Source organism: Giardia intestinalis, chromosome 5, assembly GCF_000002435.2.
Source record: "Giardia intestinalis strain WB C6 chromosome 5, whole genome shotgun sequence".
NCBI lineage: Eukaryota > Fornicata > Diplomonadida > Hexamitidae > Giardia > Giardia duodenalis.
The window spans coordinates 2904736-2927778 of record NC_051860.1 but is presented as its reverse complement, the minus strand read 5'-3'; the positions used below and the strand labels follow the sequence as shown (position 1 = coordinate 2927778).

The following is a 23043-nucleotide window of genomic DNA, read 5'->3' as shown; positions in this document are numbered from 1 at the left end:
TTTACTGGGCTAATGACAACAAACCTGGTCACTTCGATGACCGATCTTCTAGATAGAACTCAGCGGAGGCAAATACACGACGCTATTAGTGCCTTGGCAGCCGTCTTAGCACCAGACAAAGACCCCGTGGAGGGCATTACTAGAGGGCATGACGAAGCCTCCGCAGTAGGCGAAATCGCTAGCATGCTTCTCGGACTCGCTTGCTTTTCGATCTGGATTCCTTCACAGCTTGTCCGCTTCTTGCATTCCGCTGCAACGAAGAAGAATCTTTTCTTCCGTTGTAAGCATAATCAGGGGCGCTGGAGCTTCTCATTTCTCGTTAAGGGGCCTGAGCAGACCAAGGTTACACTGGACAGATCCCCCTGTAACGTTGATCTGCAGCGTAGGACGCACTATGTGCAGACCCAGTTTGTTGAGGTTTTCAAAACAGACACACGGATCTCCACTGGTCTACTAGCCGTGCTCTGGCCTGGACTTGCAGCAGAGTATAGGCCGATATACATTGAGCGAGAGATTCCGGCTCCAGTGCAGAAGGCCACATACGCACTAATCCCTTCTCAGGACGGTATTTCTGCGTCATCATGCATATTTGGAAACGCATGGGCCAGTAGCACAAGCAGAAACAAGCTTGCCATAACAGAGTCATACATCTACTCAACAAAGCATCAGTCAGTACGGAAGCAGGTCCTTGCTGCTGCTCTTGACATCTATGACAGCGCCAATAATGCATACATAAATGAAGTAACTGGAAAGGAACTTGTAGAGCTCTATCGAAAACGTAAGCTTCAGCTGGAATCCTATCAGCTGTCAAAGCAAGGGGAGGTTGGAAAAGAACACGCGCTTTCTGAGCTATACAGCAGTAGCCTGGCTCTTCGCAATCCATACTATCACTTCTCCTTTAACGTAGTCCCTTCTGCCTATGACTTTCCCGCTATCTGCGACCGCATCAATTCGCTGAGCCTCAAGCCTGTGACGATACATCACACGTCTGGGCAGATCAAGCGTTTTGATACCTTCGACAATGTGCGAATTTACATGTACTCTTTACGAGATACAATGGAGAGGGCTTCAGAAAATGTCACGCCCCAACCCCGGGAATCGTTGGCCAGCACGCGGAACAATTCTGGAACAGAAACTGCATACGAGTACAGCCGATACCCACAGAGGCATCCTGCCCATGAACCTATCGTTCCTCAAGTAGCCCTAGAGACGATTGTCCCCGACGGCAACGCAATGGAAGCGGCAGTATTCCGCATGACTAATAACCGCCCCAAGAGACCAGAGTCTGCAGGAGAATATAATAAGCGGACGTCTGGAGACGGGGCAAATAGAAGTAGAGATAGGGACTTGCACACCTCAGAACTAATAGGGGTCAATCTCCCCCGAAAGCGACCAAAATCGACAGAAACAAAACGCAATTCCCGTACCACTAGTAAAAAGATGCAGCAAGTCGAAGAAGCCCGGCCTAACAGGACAGGGCCCCCAGACACAGCGCACGATAATAACTTTAAATTGTCTAGGCCAGATACACTTGTTCAAACACCAGGAACAGGGGCCCATCCTAATCAGCATAGCAAAAGCTCCATAAACAAACACCACTGCGGGTATACACAGTCGATTCAGCATGTGGACCGGTTTTTGTCATTCATGTCTGCGACTGCTCAGTGTGTTGTAACTGTGGAGAATGAACAGAAAAGAAACGTCCTCATGCGGGCCATCTCTAAAAGTGTCCAAGGCCTACTAGCAGAAAACGATGTTGACACCTTTGAGCTGTTTGGGTTTGACTCTACGCATGCAAACATAAACACCATTCAAGACCTATGAGGGCCAACATGTATGAGAATACTTTAGATAGTACTGATGAACAAGTCCCTTGCTTCTCCTTGCGCCATATCCAACAGGGATGCTCCGCTGCGATGAGTAATAGCTTCTTCCCGTGGACGAAGTAAACTGCAGACATCTGCGTGACCTGCTTGTGCAGCCAGCATCAGCGCTGTGTATCCATCTGCATTGGTCAGGCCAGCCTCGTCGTCCATTAGGATCTTTACAATGTCCGAGTATCCTCTGCTTGCCGCAATCATCAGGGCCGACAGTCCATTGTTAGCTTGGAGTCTTATCTGACGCTCTGCCAAGAGCTTGACAATCTCCAGATGGTTCCGACCGGCTGCAAGCATCAGCGACGTAAAGCCATCGTTGCGCTTAATGGCAAGGCAGTGAGGTATCAGAGCCTTCACGCAGTCCAGTTGCCCAAACTCAGCGGCAATATGGATAGCTGTTGATCCCGGTGCCGAAGATCTGGAGGATAGCTGAAGGCGGCTCTCCACCTTGGCCAGAATATTCACGGCCTCCACATGACCATTCGCGGCAGCAAACATGAGTGCTGAGCGCCCTTCGCTGGTCTGCTTACCGCCCTCATAGGGCAGTAGTAGTTGCACCACCTCGTGTCGCCCGTACTCGGCAGCTATCATCATCGCAGTTTTGCAAGTGGTCGTCTCACCAGACAATAGAAGCATACCTGCCTCTTCTGTAAAAAGCACACGGGCAGCATCGATAGAGTTTGCCTGAGCAGCAATCATTAGCGCCGTCCAGTCTGCTTTATTCCTCATCCCACGTTCTCTGCTCAGCAGGCACTCGCAGACAGACACCTTGTTATATTTAGCTGCTAACATCAGAGCTGTGTATCCATTGCGCCAGTCCATTGTTATCATCTTTGTCTTGGCCTCGTCCAAGAGGAGCTTCACGGCATCCAGGTGTCCCCGCTCTGCAGCGAACATCAGCGCAGTTTTATTATCAGCGTTTCGTGACCCGAGGTATCTAATATTGGCTTTGATGTCCAAAATCCGGTTCTCAACAGCGGCCAACATGAGTGGAGTGTTGTTTTGCACATTGAGGTCTGTGTCTTCATAGTCTGACAAAATCTTTGCTATTCCATGGTTACCTGCCAGCATTGCGAGTGTGTACGCCCGCTGATGGTCATTGCGCCGCATCCCAGCCTCATGGGCCACCAAAAGACGCGTCGCATATAGATTGCCGGTAGTAGCAGCAATCATTAGGGCAGTGGTGCCGTCCGTATTGTGGAGCCCAGCTTGGAAGCGCAAGCACCATGTCCGGAGTATGTCACCCTCTGCCACTGCCTTCATCAGCTCTGTCTCACGGTTATCAAGGCGTGAGTACTTGGAGATATCTATGCTCTCACTGGGCGCAAGCAGCTCTGCAACTTCTATGTTGTTATTCAAGAGAGCATATGTCAGGGCCTTGAGACCATTCGCCTCGATATTCGCCTCATATGGAATAAGTGCTTTCACGATGGTCTGGTTGTTGCTTTCTGCGGCATACATCAATGCAGTTTTGTTGTAGATGTCTATGCACCCAGCTTGGCTAGCAAAACAGATGACTGACATGGCGTCGCCTCTTTCTGCTGCTCTGATTAGGTCAGTGCGACGTTCCTGATCGATTTCGTTTGTGGCTCGTGGGCCCTCAATCGGAGCCAACAGCATGGCCATCTGGTAGTTTTCTCTATTAAACGCTAATTCAAAGGCCGTTTCTCCATACTCGGGGCCATGTGGATCTAGGAGTATTGGTATTCGGGCCTCTCTGGGCAGAAGCAGAGCTGCACACTCTGAATAGTTGTATAACACGGCCATGTGTAGTGCCGTATAGCCTTGGGTATTCCGGAGGCCCCACTCCACTTTGGAGGACTTAACCATATATTCCACTATGTGCTTATGGTTACGCTCCACGGCCATCATCAGCGCGGTCTTGTGCTGCTTGTCCTGGAAGTTCGCCTCCTCGTCTAAAAGAAGCATCGTTGCCTCAAGATGGCCTTGCCTTACAGCATACATAAGTGCTGTTCGGTTTTCGTGATCCCAGACCCGCTTATTGTAAGGAAGCAGGCGCTTAATGGCCTTTGCATGACCGGAGTGCGCTGCGATCATCAATGGGGTCAGTCCAGAGAGGGTGAGCTTCTTGATCTCTTTGTCCAGCAGATAGTTCATGCACAGGACGGAGTTCTGAGCAGCTGCATAGTGTAGAGCTGTCCACCCCTTTATGTCCTGCATTCCGGCCTCGTAGGCACTCAGAACATTTACTGCAAAAGGGTTTCCTTCGCAGCATGCCAGCATTGTCGGCGTTACATTATCCGAATTGCAGATGGAGTGCTCATAGGGAGCAAGTACTTGAACAGCATGAGCATTCTTCTTGAGTATGGCGAACATAAGCGCGGTGCGTTGATCATTAGACTGCATCTTTGCTTCATACTTCACCAAAAGCTCTATGCATGCATTGGCACCGGCTTCAGTTGCGTAGATAAGCGCCGTCTTGCCTTTCTTGCAGACCATTCTAGCCTCCATATCCAAAAGGATGCGACACACTCCATCCTTACCGGCTTGTGCAGCGTACATCAGCGCAGTCTTCCCAACCAAATCTTGCATGCCTACATCTTTCTTAAGGCGCCGCTTAACTTGCTTTATATCACCTTCCTCCGCGGCAAGCATTAGTGGCGTCCGCTGATAGTCAATTATCTCTGGCGGGGCCAGGCCCCGTTGTGTCCTTTCTCGCTCCCGTTCGCGCACGTACCGTCGCTCGTAAAGCTTGTGGACTTCCAAATTGTATTCCCGAATGGTCTTGTTGGCTTTGAGGCCGACCACTGAATTACGTCGCTTCTTGTTCGCAACCAGCATAGATCCCAGCACGCTGCGCAAGTCGTCGCTGTAGATAGCAGGCAGCTTACTAATATCGTCCGTGTGGTCCATCTGCTGAAGCATAAGCATTGATGAAACGTCTGTCGCCACGAACGGGGCCTGAAACGTACAGAGCTCGTAGATGATGCACCCTAGGGACCAGATGTCGCCTGTTTCATTTTCAGGTTCATTGGCTAGGGTCTCCGGGGACCTGTATGACTGCCGCTTCATATAGTTTTCATCAGCGATATACGAAGAGTCACTTTCGTCGCGAATGACCTTAAAATCCGATATGCGAACTTCGTTGTCTTCAGAAATAAGCACATTAGAGGGGGACAGATGCCTGTGAACGATCGCACCAATCCCTTGAGCGTTTCTTTTGTGGGGGTTATGAAGGTATGCAAGCCCCTCTATGAGTTGAGTCATGATGAGCCAGACCAGTTGTTCAGGGACATGGTCCTGCTCCTGCGCCCGCTTCCGTATGTATGCACCTAAATCTCCATGAGGATAATATTCCATTATGTAATGAACGGTCTTCGCGGCCTCGTCATCTATCACCTCGATGATCTGGGCCACAGAAGCATGCTCCACCTTCTTGAGGAGAGGCCATTCCTTTCGGGCCTGTTTGATAAGCTTACTTGAGATGTTTTCATAGCTAACGCTTCGACAGGCGTAAAGAGTGTCGTCGGTCTTATCAAAAACTTTGTGAACCTTTCCGTTGAAACCATTACTGATGCATTCACCGAATCTGTACTTCTCCAAAACCAAGGATGTAGCCATAATCTCGGAAATTTGTTTTTTGAATATTTTTCGATAGTCAATGTACAAAATTGCAGTGTTAAACGGGCGCTTGGCCTCCTCCGAGCTTTCAATTATGTATAGTCAGCTTGGCGGCTGTGCGTGTTTCCCTCTACAGTTCAATCCCCCCGATCTTCTCTGTCAGTATTGCCGCAAGCCCCTTGTCCTGCTTCTACAGCATATCTCTCCAGGCTCCACGGTAACCATACACAGGGTGACCTATACATTCATATGCAATAGCGTCCATTGTGTTGACACCGGTCTCGCCTTGACGGTGAACATTCCATACTGTTGGAAAGAAAAAGTCAACAGCCAAACCCAAACCCAAACCCACATAGCTCCGCAGCAATCTCTTCTGGAAGATGTAGGTAATGCATCTGCAGACCTGCTTGGTGCATTGAAAGGAGCATCGCTATCAGTCTCTGCTGCTCCCGAATCTAGTTCCGCGACTACTTCTTCAGCAACGGAACAAGACGGCATACCATATCTGAAGATCTGTAGTTCACTCCCAGCCTTCGACCTGCGCTCGTATCCAGTTGAACAAGAACAGGTGCAGCTTGCTTCAGGAGAACTTGAACGGGCAAAGATCAACAATGACCACGAAGATGAGACGGACGATGAACAGATTGATGGCACACCGATGGAAATATTGCAGCAGCTCCATCCGAAGGCCATGGTATTATATGGATACGACATGCCCCCACTGCTTCCTTCTAAAGACAGGCAAGCAGTGGTGGACCAAATAGACCCCACAAAGTATGTCCACGAGTGTGACATCTTTCCAACAGTTATAAGTGCCTTACAATTATATAAGCATGGGCCATCAGCAGACGATAGCGCCGAATTTCGCATGATCAGCGTCTGGGGTGCCAGATCAATGGAGCCAGGTGTTCACTTTGGGCGCGTACATGTTGTTCCAGAGGAAGAGATAAGGAACTACCTTGATTCAAATTGATTATGCCAGCGAACCTGACACTGCAGGAGTGTCCATATCTTGCTTGTCTTCTGAGTGTACCGCCGTGGAATCGGTAGGCGGTGCACACACCATTGAGCTCGCCATGCTTCCTGCGCTTATGCTGCTATATATGGTATCTCTCGTGACGCTGCTGTGCTCTCGGTCACTGAGGGGAGACCCTGTTGCAAGACTTGTTGTAGCGCCAGCAATAGCGAGTGCGACTCCAGTACATTGATTCTGTTTAGACGCAAGCTTTTTGGCCGCGTCGCCCCGTGGTAGCAAGAGCGGAGACATAGCTTTTGAGGGCAGTGGAGATACACACGCCACCGACGTATCTGTCTCAGCTCCAATTCTCTGCAGTTCTACCTGCTTCTTCAGCTCTCCCGGACTCTCCGGCACCGGGGTTCTGTGAGGAGACCAACGCAAATCCACTGCATACAAGCGCAGGCAAGCACAAAAGGACGTTATGCATAGAAGCATCATGATTACACACATGCATATAGTAAAGCACCCTGCTGTGACTAGGAGGAAGAAGGTCAGCGGGGATGGCCTGCTCTTGTTTGAAAAATATATCGCCCCGTCTCCCTCTTCCGTAATGGCAACAGTGGGCTGGTCTATCATCCAGTATCCGCAAACATTGAGCATGTCACCAGTTTCTAAAGTAAATAGTTTCGTCCAATCGCCCTCCCCCTCGGCGGTGGATAGATAAATTGGCTGTTCGGCGATAGCGTTTAGGACATCGTTCTTAGAAAGCTTTGACTGGACCGGACAGAGGTTATATCCGGACGAGTAGGATGTGCAGTGTTGGCCGAGAATGTCTAAGTAATCCAAACACGATGGGCCGCGGCTAGATCCTCTACCGGGCTGGGAGAAGTAGTTGAAGAGGACGACAACGCCTGGCTTCCGTCGCAAGTACACGTTCATTCCAGTACCTAGGGTCCCAGTACTCTCGTAGCGTACGTCGTCTCGGGTTAGAGGAGCCAGATGAGGCGGCCGGTAGGGTTGGGATTCCATGCTAACAACGATGTCCCCGTCTTCGTCCGCAACAACCAGAACCAGGCGAAAGCCGCCATCCTCGTCCTCCCGCTTTCGGAGGGTCGCTGTGTAGGTTGATGAGAAAAGCTTGCTGACGACATCAAAGTCATCTATGTCTCCCAGGGCTCTTGCCCAGTAGCCAGTAGTGGCAGGTCCTGGCTGAAGAAACCGAATAAGCGCTAGGTTAAGCCGTCCAAACTGTGAAGACAGGGCATGAGAAAGCAGCGTAGATAGCACGTTGTGCTCGGGGAAAATTCCATCGAAAAAACCGAGACAGTGCCCCGACCCTCTTGTGGAACGAACTGGTAAATCTGTACGGAGAACCCTCTTAATTTCTAGGTCATAGAGCACGTACAGTATCGCGATCGCTTCCGTAGACAGCACTGAAGTTTGCTCCGCCGGAGGCACGCAGAACAAAGTTTGCTCTGCACTTGCTGGACAGCTATCATCGGCAAGGGAAAAAGTGTAAGAACTGTACGAGTACACGGGGAAAATAGCTGGAGTGAGCTCATTATGAAGGACCTGCTCAGTAGTGTCCGCGGAGCTGGGAGAATCCAAAGACCGTATTGTGACACGCACATCACCGCCCATAAAAGCCTCCTTTGGAAGGTAAATCTTACAGAATCCGTCTGCGTATGTACTAGTGAACTCCGTGACATCTAGTCCAGGGCAATTCTGTGGAGATACATATGAATAAATGTGGTCTTTCTCACGTCCCATTGAAATTTCCAGAAACGCTAAGAGCTGCAGAGTGAGCATTGTATTTTCATGTTCATGTGTTTCCGTACTGTTTCCACTTGTTTAAATAATTATGCACGACACATGAATCCAAGACAGGGGTACAAAAAAGTCGTTACAAACGTAATTATGGAGGACCAGGAAGTGATGGACGGCTGGTTCGATGCTGCCACAGCTGGTAATACCGAATATCTGGAGGAGAATCTTGATCTATTGGGTGGCTCGACAACCGAGACCGGCTGCAGTGGCTTGATTCGCGCAATCTATGCACATAAGCTGGCGTCTGTGGAGATACTTGCTGCGCGTGAGTACAAGATACCCGACGTTTCGAACAAGTACCCAGTAGAGATCGCGCTAAAGCTGTACTACTACGATGCCTGCTTCATCCTTCTAATGCTTCACCCAGACAAATCGTTTGAGAACAGGGTGAAGAGGCTCAAGGAGCAGCACGACTCAGACGCCATTACTAAGAAAGAGCTGAATGAGAGGCTCGGTGAACTGACCGAGGAATTTGTTATTGGGATACGAGATTGTACGCTGTCGCCAGGGTACGTCTCTCGCGTGCCATCTGTTGCCTCTGAAGATGTGTGTCTCGTTTTCGAGGAGCAGCCTGTGCAACGCCCCCTTCTAGATACGAGCAACGACTGTGTGAAGAAGGAGACTGAAAAACAGAAAGCTCTCAAAGACGTTGAGGATGCCAATGGACGAGACACCGGCAATCAGGACGTCGCTAATAAAGGAAACCCTGATGAAGAGGAGAGTACCCCCAGTAGCGAGGAAAAAGAAGAGAAAAAGTTGGTAGACAGTGAGCATAGTACAGAAGACTCGGACGAAGAGGCGTCCAAGAAGGGCAAAACCCCAAGTCCAAAGAAGGGATGCTGTCGATGCCTGTAAGGTCACCTTGCTCTTAATTTCCGAAGGCTGTTTTTCGCAGGACTGTTCTGCTTCCCGGTAAATATGTCACAGACCGTGTTGATGCAATGTCATATACATCCTGGCGCACAATCCGCGTTGCATTGAGTGCTATAGCCACGGCGTCCGCCGTATCCACCGAGGAAACCCCGTTATAGGCTGTTAATGAATCCAGCACTTGTGTATGGAGGTCGCTGCACGCATGAAGGTATGACCTGGGGCCTATGTGTGATGGAATGACGGCAGAGTAGATAGCAGAGACCTGGGAGGCAAAGTCTCCGGCCAGAGCCTTGTCTATATAATCACGCCTATTTATGTCAGCCTGTAACATTTGCATACTGTAACAATCTCTCGCTATGCCTGATCCTGTATCAAAGCTGTTGGAAAATATCAAGTCATCTCGATAGGAGCACTCTTCACTGTACGCTTCGTTGAATCCTCCAAATGAGACTGACTGAAGATTGCTGAGCTGCAAGGGCTCACTGTCGTCTGGCTCAAGATATCTATCTACTTCCGTGAGGAGACTTTGATAAATATCAATGGGATAATCTTGCAGGTCAGTAGATAGAGCTGACGTATCTCCATTGAGATCTTCGGTAAATCTGTCGAAGCTTAAGTCCTGCTGTAATTCATCTCCTCCTACGGATATACTTCTCCGCATATTAGGCAGTGTTATCTCCGGAGGATCAAATGGTGTACTTGTAGCACTGGAACCATCCTTGGTGGAATCTTCTGCTTGTGACACCGCTGTATCTTGCCTAGTAACCAGCTCTGTGGTAAAGAGAGGATCGGCTTCCAGGGCCAAACGTGTGAATCTGGCTATCCGGGACATAACGCCACCAGGTGCGTAATTCCCCACTTCATAGTCCTTGAGTTCCGAGACCAAAGCTGTTATATCGCTCTGGGATAAGTATAGTCTATCTTGGCCTTTTGAGACGATTGTACTGAGACCAGAACTGCTTTGGCTTGAGCTTACTTCACAAAGATGCGGAGCGAAGATAGAAACAAAGTTACAGAACCCCATACGCTGCGAGGGATGTGCTGAGCTGTATGCACTGCGCACGTCATCTCCAGAGATGAAAATCTCTATTACGTGGCGCCTGTTGGGTCTGTTTTCGTTCGCCAATATGTTAGGAAAGTCTGCATTCAGAAGGGAAAGAGGCTCGCAGCCCACTTGCTCGAACATTGCGGCTAGTGCATAAAGGATCTGTGCTTCTATGGCGCACCTCTCCTCAGACTCTGCATTGCTGTTTCTGGCATCGACCTCATTGAACTCATCTGCTCGAGCGCGCCGCACATCTGCCAACCATGCTCGAACAGATCTGTTTTCCTTCAGAGTCGGGCTTGAGGCACGCACGGGTTTGTCGCCGGCATCGAGCATGAGTGGAAGTCCCATCGAATAACAGGAGCGTGTTACTGCAGCACATGCAAGGGTGTAATCTACGTTCTCACGTGTTGCAATGCAGTTAGCGAGATAGGACAGTTGGGCAAGCGCTGTATTCTTCAGCTCCATGTGTTTGCTGACATGCTTAATGTACTCTAAACAAGTGGGAGATCTGTGAGCCAGGAAATGTCCATTTGAGTCGTCCAGCTTGATCAGCCCCTTTTCTGCTTCCGTCTCCAAGAGTGTCGGCCTGAATAGTTTGTTGAGCTCTTTGCGGTAGTTTTTCAAATGCTGTGTAGAGGCCACGTGCTCAGCATAACTGTCAAAGTCGATGTTCCCGCAAACTGTGCATCGCCCGGAGGAGTCACCTACGCTTCTCTGCTCAAATTTTTCCTTAACAGATTCGAACTTTTGCTTAGCCCTGTGCGTGAAATCGTCCTGGAAGCCAGAATCCCTCAACATTAAGGACTCAGCGAACGCCATAAGCAACTCGTATGTTGTGCACCACCTTCCTGTAGGCTTAATAAGGAGTGGATTGGAGAGTGACTCACCACCATGATCTCCAATGGGTCGTACAATAATATATTCTGCGTGCGGAAGGGTTGCAAGACAGTCAATGGAAAACCCGTTTGATTGCCTGTAGAAGACCCCAGTAGAATTTTCGCATATGTGCGGGATCTCCATGGGAGGGTCAAACATATCGTTGTACACCGCACTAAGGAGGCCACATGCTGTGGAGAAGTCTATGGCTTTATAATCATTAAGAAGGTAGCTGTCAAAAATCCCGCCTCCCACCGTGAACTCGTTATATTCGTCCCAGTCGAGTAGGTACAGAGGATCCTTGATGCCCTGAGCAATTGACAAATCAGCGTATGGCTTAAGACCGACGAACCTAGTTTGCAACTGCTTTGTTAGCTCGTGACATTGAGAAGAAAAACAGTCCGATTCTGACGCTGGAAAACCAAAGTCGGTTGGAGCCGCAAGGTGGATCTTGGATGCGCGAATCTCAGCTGTCGTTGCATGGATTGTGTCCCGGACAGCGCGGGCCTGGGAAATCGCGCTCATGTAAAGCTTGGCAAGAAGTGCAGTGGCAATTCCATAAACATCCTCCTTGTCCATGTAGAACTCGGCAAGATCTCTGGCAGAATTGCGGACGTGGTGCTTGTTGGGGGTTAGGCTGTTGAGGGGATAGTATGGAGTTCCTCTGATAATGAGCTGAGGAACAACAGAGTAGTACGGTTGGCTCGGATATTGCGGCCTGCAGTCGTTGATGTAAAACCATGGGGAGGTGGGATCGTCGCAAGGAGGAGGAAGGTTCTGTATTGGCATGTAAATATTCCCACTCAGAAGCTCGTGAACGTGGATCTGACTTGTGGGGATGGGCGTGTCCAGTGTGTGGACTTTGGTAAATTTCGGCGCATATCTGTGCGCCATGTCCTGAATGGCGAACTGGATTGTCGATACATATGGTCCATCAACTTCGTCTGTGGAGCAATCTGTAGAGCTATCCTGGGACGACATCTATCTGCAATGCTAGTTCAAGAAGATTCGTTGCCATTTCAATTACAATGGCAATACTAACAGAAGAGATGCGTCGAGTACCCATTGCTCTAAAACGGGTATGACTACACAGAGGAGATTGCGCGCTCTGAGTTGGCTCCACCCTGTCAACGAACACATTGACAACTCTACAGATTTAATAGCTGTTACCGTCCTTTCTCTCGCTTGTAAATCTGTAGACTCAAGCAGCGCGATAGTTAGTCCTTAAGGCAGACTTATAATAACATACGATGAACGTAACTGAACATTACAAAATAATTATCTTAGTTTTAAAATAACAGGAATGGCCCCTTCTTTGGCCTGGATAGTTACCCAGTTACTGTCAGGAGCCTGTGGGTACGGGCTTGCCGAAAATTGACCAGGAACTGCTTAAAATTAATAATCTTTCCACAATGATATTGGCACTACTGCACACGCTGTTATTACTCATCAGATCAGCGTATCTTAGTACAGAGTCAAAAATTGTCCTCGACGTTATCTCTGTGTCAGACACTCACGGCTGGATTTACGGCCACAGACATCTACCAGAATATGGAGATTATGGCACGCTTCTTTCTTACATAGAGCGCACAAGACAAAAAGCTTTGGAGTCCGAAGGTCGATCTGTGTTAGCAGTAGATGCGGGGGATCTGGTAGAGGGAACAGGGCTTAGTGATCTCACAAAAGTTAAGGGAGAAAAGATACTGGAGGCGGCATCCTATATTGGCTTCGACCTACAGACGATAGGGAACCACGAATCATACTATAAGGAGACAACAGATTACATACACAGCAAGGTTGAAGCCCTCTTCGGTGACAGATATATAACCACCAATGTTTTTATGCGCGATACGAACGTGCCAGTCGGAAGCGGAAGATATAAGTATCTCGTTCTTCCTACTGGACTCCGGGTTCTCATGCTTGGCTTTCTATTCCACACCAGCCCATATGACGGGGTCTACACTATCCCTGCGAGGGAGGCCATTGCATCCCAGGAGATCACCGGTGTCCTTGAGAAGTATAAGTACCAAACGGATCTGCTAGTCCTCGCATGTCATATACCGACATATGACCTGGAGATATCCGAAATAGTTACAGAACTGCGTGCGTTTTATAACCAAATCAATTATACCATTCCGATAATAATTATTGCCGGTCACTACCACCAAATTAAGAACACGTATTGCATGGACGGTCAGGACAAGCAGTGCTACATTGTCGAGGGTGGGTGTTATCTGCGCTTTATGCAGCACGTTACCTATGAGTTCAAGCCCATGACTTATAGCCATGAAGGGAATACGTATACAGGATACCAGTTTTCCTCCGTAGACTACTCTTTACCCTACAACTTTACGTCCGAGAGTTTGGCAAAGAGATTCAACCTTACTACGGAAACGTTCATGACTGAGAACGGGGCCATCCTCTCGAATAAGATTGCCGGGTGGGTGGCAGATCTAAACCTGACAGCCTTTATTGGCTATAACAAGCACTACTACAGCATGTTCAAGAACGCTACAGATCAAGATTCTATCTTTAACCTGTGGCTCAATGGAGCAATTCCTGCGGTGTTCTATCCTACAAGGTCTACTCCGTGCCTCCCTTTTCCAACGATTTCTTCTGGGACGGCCAGGTATGATTTTTTTCCTGGGAACGTCACTAGAGATGATTGCATTGCAATCCAGCCCTCTTGGCAAACCATGTCGACGATTCGTGGGCTAACAGCCAACCTGATTGCGTGTCTCTTTTCAGTGAAGAATGGGCTTGCAGAAACCATGTATCCCCTTCCAGAAGGTCTATTTGATTGGGAGGACCCCCACCTTATCAATTACCAGACAACTTTGGACCCTTTTACCTTAAACCCAAATAAGTGCTACGACTTGCTAACGACCATAAAAAGCGCAGAGAGCTTTCTTGCTCTGTTACAGGAAGGAGGAGCTTGCTATGAAGAGGGATCCGGTCCATACTCTGTTTCTCCCTACTATGATCAGAATGGACAAGAGGTTAATGCAATCGACGTTCTTCTCAAGTACGTCGAGATGTACATGCCGAATTTGGATGTCGTCTCTCCTTATATTCTGACCCACGATCTCCATCAAGCAGACAAAGACTTTATGATGATGATGGGGACAATATCCTTCGCAATATATATTACGCTAATTATGGTTGCATTAATAAGCTTCTGCATTAAGCCACCAGTCAAGACTGTCTCTGCACACAGACGCTCCGTGGACAGAACTCAGAGTAGCAGCGAATCCAATCCTTCCATCTCATTCTTTGATACACAGGATAGTTTAAGTAATTCTGATATTATCACTTAGTGCACTATCGTTTTATGTAAACGTATTAGCTGTAGTGGGCTTCATACAGATGGTGCTTCTTTATGTAGGCCATGATACTGAAAGGCACGTATCGTGCGAGCTTCTTCATGGCAACGTCTGTTTCGTCAGGCAATCCAAAGCCGCTGAATGTCGATGAGCTGTCAGCACAATATGCTCTTACATCGGAGCTGCTGCAATCCAGAGAAACGTCTGGTAGGAAGAATAGCTGCCCATTCTCCTTTGCATGGTGTAACAAAGGGTGCTCGAGGATCTTTCTGAAAAGCTCACAGGTCTCTATTGACCCTGTTCCGAGGTTCCGCGGCGCTACAAGAAGCTTGCAGATGTGAAAGATCTTCTCTATGCTGGACGCCGGCCATACCGCTGTATTGGTCATAGACTCCACTAAGTCAGCTCCACACAGAAAGTACATGTTCTTGTCCGGATATCCCTCCTTCAGATGGCACAAGACATCATATGTGGGCGTAAAGCTCTGCTGGATTAAAGCCTCGTAGGTATTGATCTCGATGAGGTCTTGATACCTGCTATCTTCAATGGCAAGCTCCAACATCCGGATGCGGTTCTTGGCGGGAGCAAGCTTCTTCCAAGGGTAGCTGTCGTGAACCGGTGAAATCAGGACCCGGTAGGTCCCTGCTTCTAGCAAAGTTCCATCGTCGCAGGTGAGATTGTTGATAAAATCTATTGCTTTGTCTATAATAGATATATGGGCTTTTGTTACTGGATTGAAGGACCCACAGAAGATTATGAGGGCTGTCATTTTATTTTCTTTGGGGCGTTCCCTGCTCAGGGTACATGCAGGGAAACTCCTGGCTAGTAAATAATTTCGTAAGGACTTTGCACTGCTGTCCGTAGATAGCTATTAAAGACGAAAGAGTTTACGGCTTACTTGAGCACTAAATAAATGTGCCCTGCTTGGGTGTTCTTCGGAATTCTTTCTGTGGCCGTAGGAAGCAGGCATTCATTCCATGAAATTACAATTGGGGACAATCTTCCCAGATGCAGCAACATTGATCTCGTGTACACATGGGTAAATGGATCTGCAGGCCATCACGCACCGATCCAAAAACTGGACACCCTGAATGCGGAGGGCATTCACCGTTTCAGGAATATGGATGAACTCTACTATTCCCTGCGGGGTGTAGAACGGTACATGCCTTACATAAGACGAGTCTTCATTGTCACTAACGGCGAGAGAATTTCCTGGTTGAAGTCCTCAGAGTGGAAGGTGCCCATCGAATATGTTTATCACAAAACCATCATTCCCCCCTCAGACCACATTTCGAGAAATTCGCTCGCCATCGAAAGCTTCCTGCACCGTATACCTGGGTTGTCAGAATTTTATGTTTATCTAAACGACGATTGTCTCATAACCAACTACATAGACCCCAAGTTGTTGTTTGACGGACCGGTGGTGCCTAACAGGAACGGCTGTTACGTGCTGGATCCTCACGGGTCCTACAGGAGCATTTTTCCTGTAGAGCGCCGTAACGCCCCTGGAATCCAGCAGTACGGGCAGTATAAAAGAAAGTGCGGGCACTACTTTGCCATCCAAAACTCCAACCTTTTAGTTAATGTGATGCTGGGGTCCGACGTAACACGTCAGTACCCCAAACACTCCTTTGTCACCTTCAGGAGGTCTGTAATGGAGAGCCTGGAGATAGTCTTGAAAAGGAATGCGAAGGACCCTGTCCGGACAAAACGTTCAATAAGCGTGATTAACACAGAGGGCTACCTGGCGGCTAACAACTACTTTCCAGGGTGGTATAAGCAACTAGACTTCGACAGTGGAGGCCTGTTTGCATATGTTCCTCTTAAGAACAACCAGTCACTGTCCGTGCTGTGCAACGAGCTGGACAGAAGGCCATTGACTCTATGCATTAACGACATTCTCGATAGGGCGTTCGAGGACAATACGGTCTTGGTGCCATTCATCAGCACATTGCACAAAATTTTAAACGATTTCTTTCAGACCGACTCTCCCCATGTCAGATAAACCAATGGACCCGGGGCTTTTCAGCCTCAACACATTATGCCGGAAGATTGCTAAAGTTGTTCCTCCAGAGAATGTCATTCCGCGGAATATCGAGGACCCTACATCGACAATACTCCTCCGAAGCCGACTAAAGTCAATTAGAGAGGGGAAGGAGGATGTGATTTCTCGGGCAAGATACTTCCGCCGAGGAGTCTCTTGTGGATATGACCCTAGGAATTCTGCTCCAAGTTCTTGTTTAAATCGTGGAGCACCACAATCTCACCTACATACTGAGCCTTTGATAGGCACCTGTCCACAGAATCAGCGGTCTCACAGCGAGGATAGCACTCTTTACTCATCCTCTCATTTCACTGAAGACCCAGTAGAATTCTCTGAAGAAACAAGCAAATTTGCCCAGGCCCTGATGTACCCTGGTGCCTTTGCCAATGAAGAGGAGGAGTTAGCTCTTCTGACTGCAGCCGTAAGCCGTCACAGGGTGGCTCGCGAAGGGGTTAGTCAAAAGGGGATAAAATCGCTTCCCCCACTGAGCACAGACAGAAAGCTAATCCTAACCATGGATAACATTGAGCGTGGCCGGACAGCTTCTGAAGCTCAGAGAACCCTCTCGAACTGTCTTTTCCGCTTTCCAAAATAATCTGTAGCCAAAGGGCCGATGGTCGATCCCAACACGGGGCTACAGAGCTCCCAGGTCCTAAGCAAGCTATGGGATAGAGAGCAATCAAACGAGCAGCTCAAGAGTGTTTTGAGGCTTATTTCTGTAACCGATTGTCCATTGGGAAAATTGACCGAAAACCCCCGCACAACCCCCTCGACAGCAAAGCAGAAGCTTAGACAACGCCATATCAAAGCTGTCCTTGGGGAGTTCATTCTCCACAACGAAGTCTTTCACATTGTACTGGGACTCTTTTTAAGTATGTTAGGTTTGATATTCGAGTTATCCTCTAGTGGCTCGAGTATGAACATGTTCAATTTCATCGCGTTGACAATATATCTTCCAATTTTCCTGGGCTCTAATGTCATGAGTACCAGGGTAGCTTCCTCGGCACCAACCTCTAAACAAAACAGCGGCGGTAGATTTTTTCGCGTTTGCCCGCTAAAAGATCTCATGCTACAGTCCAAAGACCAGGCCGTCCCAATGACAGGCTCCAAGGAGGCCTTCTTGCCTGCGACTGCCGTGGATCGGACAGCCGGTCCACTTATTTCAGAAGATACTCTGCCAGTACCAGATGCATCACGATCCCAGCACAAGTCGTCACGGACTGCCGAAGACAGCACTTCTTTAACCCTAGAGGCTGCTCCTATCTACACTCAAGTCCTGGACTTTCAAGCGTGGAAGCCCATGCGGCTCCAGAAGCACATCGCTAGCTTGGTTGATATGGAGGCAGACTTGCGCAGGTTTGTCTTAAAGTCCTTTAGTTCATTCTTGGCCAAAATTAGAAATATCGCCTTTCCTAATTATCTAGTCATCAGAGATGGGGAGTTCATGGTTATCGAGGCATGTAACTTAGTGGTTGGAGACGTGCTTGTCCTCGCAGAGGGTCAGATTGTGCCGTGTGATTGTACCATATTGCCTACATATTTTACGCAAGCACATTCGCTTTCTATGCATTTGCCAGAGTATCAGATGTGCTATCCTGCATTTCCCGTTGATGTGTCTAACAAGCTACGACCATTCTGCCCAGAGGCTGTTTCGTATGGGTTAGCCAGGAAGCAACCCCTCGTTTACTGTACATTTCCTACCAGCACGGCTGCAAACATTATCGCTCACTATAAGATCTACTCACTTTATTCCACTCTATGCAAGTCTAGAGCAAAGAGTGTCCGACATGTTCAGAAGGCAAAAAGAATTTACTCTGCAGGCATCGGTTCCACTCTTCACACCGCATCTTTACCTCATCAAGACACTAGTGAAGAGCTGACATCCTCGCGCCTCTATAGGTCTCGGCGAGAACGTGCAGATTCCAGCAATCCTTTGTTAGAGTCTAATTTTAGTGGGAGAGGCCAGTCTATGCATGCAAATTCCATCGTGGATGACGCTTTGTCTTTCTATGTTAATAAGCTAGGGTTGCAGGATTCAGTCCAGAGCTCGTTGCTGCTCTGTGGACAGAAGATACTGCAAATAAAGAACCCGTTGCCAATTACTCTTGAAAACGTATCCATATCTACGATTGTCTCGGCATTCTTTGCACGTGTTCATGCAAACTGTCAGACCGAGACCACGGAGTTTTCTGCAGAAAAGTTTGCCAGACTGTCCTCCCTTTGTATGAAGGTTCTTATTGACGAACTAGGCGCACGGAAGACGTCTTCTTCATCTGTGAGCATTGCTGTGACTAGGGGCATTCGAGTATGTGTGACTGCTCTTGGGAAAGATACTTCAGTTTTTCAGCGATCTGAGCGCCTCCTTTCTGATCTGCAGCAGTCTCTTGACTTTCCAGCACGCCCTAATCATAGTTTACGTAGGAGTCTCAGGCGTTCAAAGCTGCCCAAGCCTAATGTGTCTAGTCCTGCTACCCTCATTGAAGGAAAGGAAGCATTGACCGAGACTATTTCCATGCCGGCATCATTTCTATCGTCAACTCTTTCTATGCAAAATTTTTTCCGCGTTATATCGATAATTTCTCTCTGGGTATCTGTTTTTCTTATCATCATTCCTGTTTTGCCTCGTCTCGCTCTATCCTCAGAATTGCGACGTCAGTATGTCAGCTACTGGGATCCGGCACAATCTGATCAGTTAGCTCTGTTCGCTATTGGGTTCATCCCTTCGGTTTGTGCGGCTCTGACATTTGGCCTTGTCTCTGGTCTGTTTCTTCATCGCAATACGGTCGCTCTACGCCCGATCATTTCTGTCTCTTCGAAGCATCTCTCGAGCCTTGTCCAACGTAATGTGCACATCCACACCCTTGGGGCGCTTGAGGCGATTGGCTTCACTAACGCTCTTGTGATCGACGAGTCTCTCTTGGTCAATATCTCGGGCTCCCAGGTCCATGAAGATGCTCCAGGCTTTTGGGGCCCGGTTGCGATGAACCTCTCCTTCATTTATGTGGCTGGTGAAAATACAACTCATAGGCTATATCTAGACGAGGAGATCCGCCTTCAAGGGTCTATCCTTGCTCAGGATATTGTCACCCCGCTTTGGCCTTCCATCTTCAGATACCTTGTGCAGGTGAATGCCGTCACAGGGCAGTATGTCATTATCGGCGCGCGCAGAAGGTTCCATGGAAGTTACGCCCTTCAGCACTCCGCAGGCGTCGTAGAATCGACTGAGCAGATTGACCACTCTCATCAGTTTAGCTTTTATGAGGGGCAACATGCTGACATTACTTTTGCTCAAACCCCCAAGGTACCCAAGCAATCTAGGCGGTTGTACGACACGCTCTTGTGCCTGATGCGCTTTTTGGCCTGCGTAACAATGGGCCCAGCTGACGTCGCTCATGCTCTCAAGAACTCTACCACAGAGCAGACAATTTTCACCCCAGACTATGCCTTTGAGATCGTTGCCTTTGACTCCGAATCTACATCGTCCCGCTCCCCTTCTCGTGAATGCTCCTTTCACGAACAAAAGGATCCCCTGTACGCTACCACCAACCGTCGTACCCGCACAAGCACTTCTTCAGAAGCAAGCCTTGCAAAGCCGTCTCCCACGTTTGTAGAGCTTTCTTTATCTCGGCCAATCAGGCCGGACGTTATCACTAGTAGCTATTTCTCAGGGTTTGAGGAATACCTGTGCAAATACCTGACCATGAATCAAGCGCGGACCTTGAGGAGCATACGAACCTCACGATACTCAGCTACTGTACGGAAGTATGGGCGCCTCATTACTCCAGGGTGTCTCCAGGACTCTCATCTTAGTGTTGCACAAATACATCCGCTTGTAACTTATCCTCTGTGCGTCTATCTTGTGTATATAGAGAGACAGGCTCCAGTTATTGTGGTGAAGTCATCCAGTCCGGAGGACCTTATTTCAGTGTGCAAATACACAATAGCAGATGACCTGGGCTCAACGATTGCAGGCGACCATCACTTTTTTACACTAGCAGCGGACAGTGACCACATTCTCTTCTACTACAGAAGAATGGATGACGCTAGGCGTCAACTAGCCACTCAGCAAATCAATAAATTAGGAGCAACGTGTCACGAGCTTGTGCTATATGCTATGTCAGCCTTGCATGTCGCGAATATGGATTTATCCGATCTTTCGAGAGAGACAATCCCTGCTCTGGATCTCATCTATATTGGCGCAATGGGTTTTCACGCTACCCAGAAACATGCTCCTACTGCATTCATTTCCCGTTTCACAGACCTGTCCAATGGGGCAAACTTGATAATAACGACACGGCGGTCTTCAAATGCTGGTCAGCAGCATGCAGCTTTTGGGCTTTGCAGGCCTAAGGAGATGTGTGCAAATCCTCTGACTGACGTACAGACACTTCTTAGTGCACTGAATCTAACCGTACAGACGAATGCCAGCCATGGCAGAAATAATCTTGGAGAAGTAAGAGACTCTGATTGGAACACGTCGAATGCTGAGGCAGACAAACCCTGTCATGATATTAGTTTGCCCACTGTAGAGCTTAGACCGAAGAAGCCTAAAGGTTCTAACCAAAAGCAGCCAATTGTCGTTCCCCCCTTGACCGCTCAAACAAGGCGTTGCTTTGTTACAACTGATCTGAAGGCAGTTAGCTTGTATACCCTCAGCAGAATCCACGACAACAACGGAAAACTACTATTGTCATCGAGGCCCAACAGAAGACACAATAAGTCATATGTTCACCTACAGCGGAAGCGAGCCGATATGTTGGATGATTGGAGGGCTGTAACAGCAGATGAGCATTTTGACTGTGTGTCTCGCTATCCACTTGTTCTATCAGATGCAGAAGAGGAGCAGAATTCTACCCAACAAGATACAAGGGTATTTCATGCACGTCGCACCCAGCATGCTAAGTACCATCACAGATCTGCTCAGCTGGCGCAGAACAGACAAATATATGCACAGCTTAAGGCTACGTCTAGTGAGCTGAATATTTCTGATGAATCTTTTGTTTCAGATGAGACTCAAGTGCATAGTCTAAGACCCCGTAGGCAAGATGCTACAATCTCCAGCATAGATTGTACGCTTGGATACCCTATTATTGCACCGCAACAGACTTGGAAGGCCGTTGAGCACTTTATGGCAACAGCTCAACGATTTTACAATCCTCCTAAAAGAACCCATTACAGGGCTCCCATTCGAGAGGGAGAGCTACTCGGTGAGCATCTGCCGAATGTATTTGTAATACCCGAGAGTAACTCTGTAGATGTTGCGTCTGCACTCAGTAATGCAGGAGCGTTCGTGACCCTGGTCCTCCCATCTAGGCCCTCCTCGTATGCTTATACCATCGAAGAAGAAGATGTCTTCAAGGACAACACGACTGCAGCTACCCTGCTACAAACGGCAGGAGATTCTAAGACGGTTCCAAGCTACCTTTCCGTCTGTCGCAGTAACATCTCGTTTTCTCGGAAACCAGACTTTCTTATAATTGGCTATAGCCCAGGCTATGAGCCGAATCGTGGGAAGCAGCAGCTAGGTATTCCCAAGGAAAGTTATGTTCAACTCCGCCGCTTGCTAAGAGAGCGTATTTCTGTGGCATATACGTTTGGCCACCACGGTCTCCAGCACTTACGTGATGTGGCGTTAGAGGCCCCATATTTCTTCCTGTCAATGTTTCCTGCATTCATTGGTACTGTCCGCTCAAGCCTGCTGCAAGGAATCTTTCCCTTGACGCTGGCCCTGACTATTACCACCAATATCACGCTGGAGTGTATACTTTATAGGTATGAGATGATAAACATGGGACTGCGCCCTTGGTACTACCCGCCGACCACTGTAGGAATCATTCTGCTCACAAATGCCCTTGTCAACGATTTCATGATTCCTAAGGTACTTCAGTTCTCGCTCAGGTTCCACAGGAGACCTACACAGATAGAGGGCAAACTGCGGTCTAGATCCCTTTCACAGCATGATCCCTTAGTCAAGCAGATGATTAATCATATCCACAGAGCAGTCATACGAATGAAGGGCCGACACAATGCCCACAGCCTTCCGTCTGTGACTGCCTATACAAAGCAACCCCCCAGTAGGTACCACCTTAAAGCTTTGATGAATGTGGCGGAAAAGCTGTCCAAGAACCTTCGGACGTCGTCGCTTACTAGCTTCAGCCTCATCTTTATCGTTATCAGTGCCATAGCGCTCCTCCCGTCTATCAACTATCGGTATTACGGCACTACTGAGTTCTTTAAGCCTATGTATCTTGACAGGAACAACCTTTTTGTGTCCTCGCTCTCGCGTAAGTTTGTAATATTCGCAACTCTGCTTATGGTTCTCCTCTTTATGAGCTTTTCAATTGCAGCCTTTTTCATTGCTATACGGCTTCCGATCGTGAGAGGCATGGAAGGTTCCATGCATCGGTGCTTCAGGGTTCTTCACGTAGGGGTCTTCTTCGCCATTCAGTTCTTAGTCATCTACGCTGTTCTTCTTCTCCCTATCCGATTTCCAATCCTTAGCCTCTTAATCTCAGGGTTTACGATTTCAGAGGAGACCTCTGAGTTCTGGAATAGTGTCTTTTTGTCTGCCGGTATATCATGCCTAGTCCTCGTAGGCGTTATTTTGGAACAATCCGTCCCCATTCTGAACTAGC

General features: G+C 48.4%; 11 protein-coding genes across 11 annotated transcripts; 7 read left to right on the top strand and 4 right to left on the bottom strand.

Annotated features, from left to right (window-relative positions):
- Window positions 1–12: 12 nt before the first annotated feature.
- On the top strand, window positions 13–1824 carry GL50803_0014903 (uncharacterized protein; the record flags this gene model as incomplete). The annotated part of the gene is made up of 1 exon (XM_038045798.1): window positions 13–1824. The coding sequence occupies one exon, from the start codon at window positions 13–15 to the stop codon at window positions 1822–1824; it is 1812 nt and encodes a 603-aa protein (XP_037902319.1).
- Window positions 1825–1847: 23 nt separating this feature from the next.
- Window positions 1848–5459, bottom strand: GL50803_0016460 (Kinase, NEK; the record flags this gene model as incomplete). Its single annotated transcript, XM_001706754.1, has 1 exon — window positions 1848–5459. The coding sequence occupies one exon, from the start codon at window positions 5457–5459 to the stop codon at window positions 1848–1850; it is 3612 nt and encodes a 1203-aa protein (XP_001706806.1).
- Window positions 5460–5499: 40 nt separating this feature from the next.
- Window positions 5500–6432, top strand: GL50803_009213 (uncharacterized protein; the record flags this gene model as incomplete). Its single annotated transcript, XM_001706756.1, has 1 exon — window positions 5500–6432. The coding sequence occupies one exon, from the start codon at window positions 5500–5502 to the stop codon at window positions 6430–6432; it is 933 nt and encodes a 310-aa protein (XP_001706808.1).
- On the bottom strand, window positions 6433–8226 carry GL50803_0023699 (uncharacterized protein; the record flags this gene model as incomplete). The annotated part of the gene is made up of 1 exon (XM_001706757.1): window positions 6433–8226. The coding sequence occupies one exon, from the start codon at window positions 8224–8226 to the stop codon at window positions 6433–6435; it is 1794 nt and encodes a 597-aa protein (XP_001706809.1).
- A 63-nt stretch (window positions 8227–8289) lies between these two features.
- On the top strand, window positions 8290–9099 carry GL50803_009210 (uncharacterized protein; the record flags this gene model as incomplete). The annotated part of the gene is made up of 1 exon (XM_001706758.2): window positions 8290–9099. One exon carries the CDS (start codon window positions 8290–8292, stop codon window positions 9097–9099), a length of 810 nt encoding a protein of 269 aa, XP_001706810.2.
- Window positions 9100–9112: 13 nt separating this feature from the next.
- Window positions 9113–12022, bottom strand: GL50803_0014901 (uncharacterized protein; the record flags this gene model as incomplete). The annotated part of the gene is made up of 1 exon (XM_038045797.1): window positions 9113–12022. One exon carries the CDS (start codon window positions 12020–12022, stop codon window positions 9113–9115), a length of 2910 nt encoding a protein of 969 aa, XP_037902318.1.
- A 431-nt stretch (window positions 12023–12453) lies between these two features.
- On the top strand, window positions 12454–14358 carry GL50803_0017205 (5' nucleotidase family protein; the record flags this gene model as incomplete). The annotated part of the gene is made up of 1 exon (XM_001706761.1): window positions 12454–14358. One exon carries the CDS (start codon window positions 12454–12456, stop codon window positions 14356–14358), a length of 1905 nt encoding a protein of 634 aa, XP_001706813.1.
- A 25-nt stretch (window positions 14359–14383) lies between these two features.
- GL50803_0092618 (Nicotinamide-nucleotide adenylyltransferase) lies at window positions 14384–15133 on the bottom strand (the record flags this gene model as incomplete). The annotated part of the gene is made up of 1 exon (XM_001706762.1): window positions 14384–15133. The coding sequence occupies one exon, from the start codon at window positions 15131–15133 to the stop codon at window positions 14384–14386; it is 750 nt and encodes a 249-aa protein (XP_001706814.1).
- A 144-nt stretch (window positions 15134–15277) lies between these two features.
- Window positions 15278–16369, top strand: GL50803_0017203 (SacB; the record flags this gene model as incomplete). Its single annotated transcript, XM_001706764.1, has 1 exon — window positions 15278–16369. The coding sequence occupies one exon, from the start codon at window positions 15278–15280 to the stop codon at window positions 16367–16369; it is 1092 nt and encodes a 363-aa protein (XP_001706816.1).
- Window positions 16370–16373: 4 nt separating this feature from the next.
- GL50803_0011196 (uncharacterized protein) lies at window positions 16374–17003 on the top strand (the record flags this gene model as incomplete). The annotated part of the gene is made up of 1 exon (XM_001706765.2): window positions 16374–17003. One exon carries the CDS (start codon window positions 16374–16376, stop codon window positions 17001–17003), a length of 630 nt encoding a protein of 209 aa, XP_001706817.2.
- An 18-nt stretch (window positions 17004–17021) lies between these two features.
- On the top strand, window positions 17022–23042 carry GL50803_0017202 (uncharacterized protein; the record flags this gene model as incomplete). The annotated part of the gene is made up of 1 exon (XM_038045905.1): window positions 17022–23042. One exon carries the CDS (start codon window positions 17022–17024, stop codon window positions 23040–23042), a length of 6021 nt encoding a protein of 2006 aa, XP_037902317.1.
- Between the last annotated feature and the right edge of the window lies 1 nt (window position 23043).